Source organism: Alnus glutinosa, chromosome 7 (genome assembly GCF_958979055.1).
Source record: "Alnus glutinosa chromosome 7, dhAlnGlut1.1, whole genome shotgun sequence".
Lineage (NCBI taxonomy): Eukaryota > Viridiplantae > Streptophyta > Magnoliopsida > Fagales > Betulaceae > Alnus > Alnus glutinosa.
In genome coordinates this window covers 18,363,745-18,372,450 of record NC_084892.1, presented here as the reverse complement: position 1 = coordinate 18,372,450, position 8,706 = coordinate 18,363,745, and the positions used below count along the sequence as shown (strand labels likewise).

The window sequence follows — 8,706 nt, the reverse complement described above, 5'->3', positions numbered from 1 at the left end:
GTAGCGCGTTCCGTGCAAGAGCAACGTATGGGGTAGGTGATAAGTGGATCAAGGGTCGATGAATATAACGACTCAGAGAAAAGCGCTAGCCAAATCTGCGCTATCACCCCACAAGGACTAGTCAATTTAGAACTTTCCTAGATTTCCTTATCAAGTCTAGTTTCACCTAGTAACTAGCCAATTTGAGACTTAGTACCCATGAGTATCTTTATAAATCACTCACTCTATGTGAGTTATTCATCTCTTCCTAATATGAGATTGGAGTTTTACAAACTCCACCCCTTAAACTCCTGACGTCCTCGTTAGGGCCACATCATGCGATGCTCCAGTACTACATGACCTAGTTTTTTCTAGGTGGCTCTGATATTATTTATAGCGAACCATAAAAAAACGTTAGCCAAATTTGTGTTATCACCCCAAAAGAACTAGTCAATTTGGAGTTTCCCTAAAATTTCTTATAAAGCTCAGCTGCACCTAATAACTAAGTAATGTAGGACTTAGCACTCATGATTATCTTTGTAAGTCACCCACTCTATGTGGGCTGCTTATCTTCCGAATATGGGACCGAGGTGTTACAAACTCCCCCTTTTAAACTCCTGACATCCTTGTCAGGGCCACGTGATACAACGCTCCAAAACCACAATATCTGACGTTACTAGGTGGCTCTGATACCATAATTGTAACATCCCCAGCCCGAAAAGGGACAGGATTGTCAATTTACTCTCTTAGAGGCACAAAGATTTCTAAGGTTTACAAGAGCAATTACTACATGTGATACTAAATGCATGATAAAATAAAAACATCAAATTTAAAACTTCATAAAACGTGGAAAAGTTTATTTTTTTTAAAAAAAATGTATAATTGTCATTCTTTATTAAATAAGTCAAACTCCTGAAACCGTGCCAATACACTTAAAAATAATATGCAGCTCCAATGGACTCAAAAATTAATCCCGCCCCCATTCCAGCCTCCTAGATCGAACTACTAATTACCTTAAAACAAAGAAGTAAACTAAATGAGCTAAAAAGCTCAGTAAGTAAATCCTTCAACCAAAAAATAGTTTGGTTAAATTCATTTTCTTTAAAACCCTTTACTTAACACGATTTATTTCCTGTAATACTTCAAAGCACATTTAACACATATCACTATTACTTTTGACTAGATAATTACCATAATCGATGTCGTCTCACTTTGTCTAATTACTAGCGGGAACGTAAAACATAGATGAGGGGGCTTGAAGCTTAGAATGCTCCACGGTGGTTTTTCTTGTCTCCTTCCAGTCGCCGGCATAGGAGTGTTGTTTGGGTCTCCTTACCTTCTCATAGCCTCTTTCTCGGGGAAGACGACTATGTCTGATGATAAGGGGAAGGTGATGGGTGGTTTCCCTTTGTCTGAAGGGGAACAGAAAGGTATTGAGATTGCCGATAAAACAATCCAGGAACTTAGAGTTAAAGGTTCCAAGTGTCTCGTGGAACGGTTGGGAGTGCCCAAAAAACTTAACAAGGAAGCTTTCAAAGCCATCCTCATACGAATTTGGAGACCGGCGGGTAAATTGATCTTTAACGAGATTCATGAAAACCTATGGCTATTTGAATTCTCAGAACATGGCGACAAACAGAAAGTCATGGCTAGAAGACCGTGGTCTTACGACTGTATCCTTCTGATATTGAATGAGTTTGATGGAAAACTCTCGCCATCTCAGATGGATTTCTCCTTCTCTCCAATATGGGTTCAAATTCATGATATGCCGCTAGGCTGTATGAACCGAGCAGTAGGGATCCAGATTGGAAGCACTCTGGGGAAGGTGGAGGATGTAGCCGTGGCAGAGGATGATGTGGGATGGGGACGCAACCTGTGGGTTAGAGTGGCCATTAATCTTTTCGAGCCTTTATAACGGGGAAGGAAACTGATTTTGGCTGGAAATTCATGTTGGGTTTCGTTCAAATACGAGAAACTTCTTGTTTTCTGTTTCAGGTGCGGGAGGATCATTCATGGACCCAAAGGATGCATGGAGTCTGTTGGGGATAAATCCCACTCAACCCGATCCAAAGAGAAGATTCAAAAGTCAAATAGGTCCAAACAGATAAGAATAATGATAAGATAAGAATAATGATCATATCAGTGGTCTAAGAAGATATCAGATCAGAAGTCTAAGAAGATGTCAGATCAGAAGTCTAAGACGATATCAGATTGGAAGTCTAAGAAGATATCCAATTAGAAGTCTAGTAAAGGATTGAAGTCCAATTAGAACTCGGACAGCAGTTCTAGATCAACAAGGAGCAGGAGTCCTAATCCAGGTTTGACTCCACCTCTATGCCTATAAATAGGCCCATACCCCAGGTATAAACTAAGACTCAATTTTATGCATAAAGCATTATTTTCTCACAGAAGCTAACTTAGGCATCGGAGCGGGACCCCCGGAAGGGTCCCTAGGTTTTGTTGTTTTGCAGAGTTATTGAGAAGCGTGAAGAACATCAAAAGAACGTGCAGATTCACATCATACCGGAAACTGTACCAACAGTTTGGCGCCGTCTGTGGGAAACGATTATTCGTTCCTCATAAAAGAAAAAGAAGATCCAGCATGGTGATGAACACACGTTCCGGAAGCCAGACCAATCGACAGCCCGTGGCCCCACAGGAACCGGCTATTCAGAATAATTTGCAGCCTCCACCGAACCCTCCCCCGGGGGGTGGAGATCAAGATCGCATAGCAGCGTTGGAAGCCCAGATTGAAGACTTAAATGCAGAATTGTTACGCATGAGGACGAGACAGCCCAATCCCGAGATGAACAGGGATGAGCGTGAGGAAGAAGATCACAATAGCAACATTAATCCTCGGAGGGAGGATGACCGTCAAGGAAATCTGAGCAGAATTATTGCCGAGCTGGAGAGAAGGTGCACGGACATGGAGATGGAAAGAAAGGACAAAGGCAGATCCGTAATGGTGGACAAGCTCCTAATGGGTACAGACTCACCCTTCACCAGACGGGTGGCAGACTATCAGCTTCCCGATAAGTTTAAGGTACCCCAAATTCTAAGTTATGCAGGAGACAGAGATCCCTTGGATCACCTAAAGAATTTCAAAGCTCATCTAGACCTTCACGGGACACCCGATGAAGTAGCATGTCGGGCCTTCCCTCTTACTCTTTCGGGGAATGCCCGAGACTGGTTCAGGAAGCTGCCCCCGAATTCCGTTGATCAGTTCAAGGAATTGTCCAAGATATTCCTAACGGAGTTCTTGGCTTTCTGGACAAGGAAGAAGCCTTCGGGATATTTGCTATCATTGCACCAGCAGGGCAATGAGAGTCTTAAGGAGTTTATGGCTCGGTTCAACCGAGAGAAGGCTACGGTCGAAGATCCGACCGAGGATATGATTTTTGCTGCCATTTATCAGGGAATTTCACCCGAGGAGCCTTTGATGAAGAAGTTAATCCGGAAGCAACCGAGTACCTTGCAGGGCCTCATGGATAAGGTAGAAGAATTCATCAATCAGGAAGAGACGCTGAAGTCTATGGCCAGTTCTAGACTACCCCGAGAGACAGCCCCAGAAAAGAAAAGGAAAGAACTCAAGAAAGCTGATTGGGAAGAGCAGAGGCAGGTAAAGAAGTTCAAAGATTACAACTTTACACCTCTCAATGCCGAGATATTAGAAGTCCTCATGGAGATCAAGAGAGATCCGGCGTTTCGGGAACCGCAAAAGATACCAGGTAATCCTCCTTATAGGAATGCAGGGAAGTATTGTGATTTCCATAAACAAGCAGGTCATTACACCGAGGGGTGCGTAACCCTAAGGTTGTTAATAGAGGAATTCATAAAGAATGGCAAGTTGGTTCGGTTCTTGGGAGAGCGACGGAACCATCAAGGAAATAACAGGCCTCGGAATCATCAGGACTATCAGCCCCGAGATCAACAGCCACGGGATTACTATCCCCGAGACCGTCCTCAGCTAGACGAAAGGCATCAAGAGAATGCTCCCCGAGATGACATAGAAAGAAGAGAGGACCGAAGAAGCAGAAGCCCACAGCATAGAGAGCCGAGGCAACAGCAGTATCTGCCCGTGATCCCATAAAAAGGACTCTCGGGAATTTCAGGCTTGCTTTTATTTTTTAGTATTTATATTTGCAAAGAACTAGACTTTTATTTTTAATTCAACTAGACAGAAAATTCCCCAGATTTTGGGAATAAGTATTTTCAGAATAAATGAATAAAGCTGACTTAAGCATCGGAGTGTTCCCGGTCTAGGGACCAGGAACCCGTTGATGTTGTTTCTTTTGCAGGCAAAAACTCTCGGATCAGTCCTAGCCGAGATCAAGAAGAAAGAGGGGTCGTCTCGGATCAGTCCTAGCCGAGAGTCTCGGATCAGTCCTAGCTGAGACCAAAACTTCTCGGATCAGTCCTAGCCGAGAAGGAGCCTCTTGGATCAGTCCTAGCCGAGAGCAAGAACAACTTCTCGGATCAGTCCTAGCCGAGAAGGAGCCTCTCGGATCAGTCCTAGCCGAGAGCAAGAACAACTTCTCGGATCAGTCCTAGCCGAGAAGGAGCCTCTCGGATCAGTCCTAGCCGAGAGCAAGAAAAACTTCTCGGATCAGTCCTAGCCGAGAAGGAGCCTCTCGGATCAGTCCTAGCCGAGAGCAATAACAACTTCTCGGATCAGTCCTAGCCGAGAAGGAGCCTCTCGGATCAGTCCTAGCCGAGAGCAAGAAAAACTTCTCGGATCAGTCCTAGCCGAGAAGGAGCCTCTCGGATCAGTCCTAGCCGAGAGCAAGAAAAAACTTCTCGGATCAGTCCTAGCCGAGAAGGAGAGTCTCGGATCAGTCCTAGCCGAGACCAAGAAGAAAACTCTCGGATCAGTCCTAGCCGAGAAGGAGAGTCTCGGATCAGTCCTAGCCGAGAGAAAGGAGCATCTCGGATCAGTCCTAGCCGAGAGCAAGAAGAAACTTCTCGGGGGGTCGGATTTAACCCTCAGGTTTTGCAGGTTTTTCAAGATACAGGGAGAAAACCCTAAGGAAAAACAAGAAGGTAATTGGGGGGTAAGATTTAACCCTCGGGTTTTGCAGGTTAGCAGGTTTTCAGAAGGAGACAAAGATCGGGTTTCCTTAGACATGGAATTCCCATTATTCAAGCAAGCTTCGGATAAGGGAATTGGGGGGTAACTGTTGGGGATAAATCCCACTCAACCCGATCCAAAGAGAAGATTCAAAAGTCAAATAGGTCCAAACAGATAAGAATAATGATAAGATAAGAATAATGATCATATCAGAGGTCTAAGAAGATATCAGATCAGAAGTCTAAGAAGATGTCAGATCAGAAGTCTAAGAAGATATCCAATTAGAAGTCTAGTAAAGGATTGAAGTCCAATTAGAACTCGGACAGCAGTTCTAGATCAACAAGGAGCAGGAGTCCTAATCCAGGTTTGACTCCACCTCTATGCCTATAAATAGGCCCATACCCCAGGTATAAACTAAGACTCAATTTTATGCATAAAGCATTATTTTCTCACAGAAGCTAACTTAGGCATCGGAGCGGGACCCCCGGAAGGGTCCCTAGGTTTTGTTGTTTTGCAGAGTTATTGAGAAGCGTGAAGAACATCAAAAGAACGTGCAGATTCACATCATACCGGAAACTGTACCAACAGAGTCAAACACGAGGAAATCGAGTCATGCTGAGGGCTCGGATGGCTAGGGACTTTGGTTACGATCGGATGATTTGTCCAAATGTCCAAGGATTATGGAAGGTTACACGGCTGCCCTACCTGTCTCCGGCGAGCTCAGGTCAGGGACACGCAGACTCGGCACAAAGGGAAGACATACCAGGAAAGGAAACTACTGCAAAATCGGACGACAATTATGAGCCACGACCATTTTCCAAAATGGGCTCTCTGGATTCTCACTCAATGAAAAACTTGGAAGGAAAGTTTGTGGATCCTGAGGAACACAATTCTCGGAATATCCATGATACACCCAAAGAAAATACAGGTGGAAATCAAGGTGGTAGTAATGGGAGGGTAACGGTCTCCTTTAAGTCAACCCAAAAACGTGATTTGAAACCTATGGGTAAGACTAAGTACAAGAATGGAATGGCGGTTGATTCGAGATTTTATAGCCATGCTCGTGGCAAGGGTGGCAAATAGGGCGCGAATCAAAAATCTAAAGAAATATCCAAGCATGCCTTTATTCCCAAAAATAGGCATGTGCCAGGCCTTGCTTGCACTAGCAGTCCAGCCCATGGTGAAAGGGGCAATGTTGGTTTAGCTGCAAAACATGTTAACACGCGGCCATCCATATGTACGCAGTTCATGAAACTTGAAGGGAAGGCTACAGTTGGTGTCGTACCTGGCGAGGTCCCCGAGGTTCATGTGGCTCTGGTGTCCCCAACACCACCTGCAAAGCTCCTAGATTCAAACTCATCTCCAAAGCTATCCCTCAAAAAGCCTTTGGAGAAGAACAAGGGGGTTGTGCAGGGGAGCGATCAAAAAAGGAATGTGACACCTCCACGCTAATCTGCGGAAAAGACGAGAGGAGGTAGGCTTACACATTGGAAGAGAGTTACAAGGGAGGGATCCAGGGACCAAAATAGGGCTCTGAGGGACACCTACTTCTAGTAAAGAGGAGTCTAAGGGAGACCTTATTGGGATCAGAGGATGGCTTTCAGTGCAAGAAGGGAAAGACTGCTATAGGTCAGGAATGTTCTTCTCCTGAGATGGTGGCGGTGGCTGTTGATCAGCCCCACTAGTCATCATGAAACTCATAAGCTGGAACTTCCAGGGGCTTGGGAACCCCTAAACAGTTCGTTCACTCCTTCGGCTAGTGAGGGAGAAGAAGCCCACAGTGTTTTTCCTTATAGAAACCAAATTGCGATAGAATAAAATGGGTTTTGAAAATCTATTTGTGGTGGATTGTAAGGGGAGAAGTGGTGGTTTGGCTTTGTTGTGGAAGTCGGAGGTACAGCTTGATATACAAAATTATAGCCACCGGCACATCAATGCCTTTATCCAGAGAAGTAGTGGTGAGCCCTTTTGGAAGCTCACAGGCTTCTACAGACATCCGGAGTCTGCGAAGAGGCATGAAGCATGGGCCTTACTCCAATACCTTTCAAAATTGGACCCGACACCATGGCTTTGTGGGGGGGATTTCAACAAGATCATTTCTGTCTTAGAGAAATCAAGCACATCTAGTCGACCAAAGAGTCGTATGGCAGCCTTTCAATAAGCTCTTGAGGACTGTCAGCTGCTGGATTTGGGGTATTGTTGACCTAAGTTTACATGGTGTAACGGTCGAGAATGAGCTGACTTGACTCAGGAGAGGTTAGATAGGGCAATTGTTAACCAAGAATGGAGTCTAATGTATGATGTGGTGGAAGTTTCAGTTCTGGGCCTTTGCTGCTCAGATCACAATCCTCTCTTGGTGGTTTGTTCCAATTCGAAGGATCAACGATGGAGGAAGAGCCGCATGTTCAAGTATGAAGCAAGCTGGATTGGCCAAAATGAGCATGGAGAAATTATAAATAAGGTATGGCAGGTCAAACAACAGGGGGTTAACCCCTGGCATTCTTTCACAGGAAATTATCTGAGTGCAAGAACTCTCTTCAATAGTGGGTGAGGAAGAATAAGGATTATGTGGAGGTTCTAATCCAAAAGAAGGAACATGAACTATTGTCACTTCAGATGCATAATCACCAAGACTTGCCAGCGCTAGAAGCCCCCTTAAAAAATGAACTGCGTGCTCTTCTTGAGCAGGAAGACTTGAAGTGGAAGCAAAGAGCCAAGGAAATTGGCTAAAATTTGGCAATAGGAGTTATAAATATTTCCACGCATGTGCCAGCCAGAAGCAGTACCGTAGAAATATCCAGAATATCCAGGACCAGGATGGCCTGTTTTGTAGCTCTCATGAAGAAATAGAGAACACCTTTGTCCAGTATTTCAAGGATTTATTCACTGCAGGGGAGAATCTGGACGTGGGGACATGCACAAGAGTACTAGAGCCGAAGGTAACCCCGAGGATGAACCAGCAGTTGTTGGCAACTTTTACAGAGGAGGAAATTTCTAATGCATTGAACCAAATGGCACCTTTAAAGGCCCTTGGCCCAGATGGTTTCTCTTCATGTTTCTACAAGCAAAATTGGGCTGTTGTGAAAGCTGAGGTATGTGCGGCCATTCTCCTATATGATTTTGAGAGTTCACTATATGATTCTGAGAGTCCACTTTCTGATTGATCTCGCTCAGAAGTTTCAACATTTGAGCCTGAATGTCAAAATCTGACTGAGGAGATGGTGTAGCCTGAGATTGCTGCTATGGAGGGCGGTATGTGGAAGAAGACTAGTAGGGCTGCCTGTTAGATTGAGCTTGATTGTGCACCCCTGGGACTGAGTTACTTGAAGCTTGAGCCTTCCATGAGAAATTGGGATGATTTCTCCACCCTGGGTTATAAGTATTGGAGTATGGATCATTACCTGGATGTGAAAAAGTTGCATTGACCTGCTTAGTTGAATCATTAGAAAACTTTCCTGCAATAGGACAATCATTTGTGTGATGCATAGGACTAGAACAGAATGAGCATGGTGTGTGTTGTGTGTGCATGTGAGCAGAATTAGGAGCAAAACCAGCAACCATAATTTGATCTAATTTCCTAGTGATAGCATCAATTACTTGGGTAGCTACATCTGAAGAATGTAGGTGCTCTACGTCTTTGGATGCCTGCTGAATGGAAT

General features: G+C 44.5%; 1 protein-coding gene across 1 annotated transcript; it reads left to right on the top strand.

Moving 5' to 3' along the window:
• The first annotated feature begins 6,866 nt into the window (after positions 1-6,866).
• On the top strand, positions 6,867-8,211 carry LOC133873290 (uncharacterized). Its single transcript, XM_062311010.1, has 2 exons — positions 6,867-7,188; positions 7,736-8,211. Exons 1-2 carry the CDS (start codon positions 6,867-6,869, stop codon positions 8,209-8,211), a joined length of 798 nt encoding a protein of 265 aa, XP_062166994.1.
• The last annotated feature ends 495 nt before the right edge of the window (positions 8,212-8,706 follow it).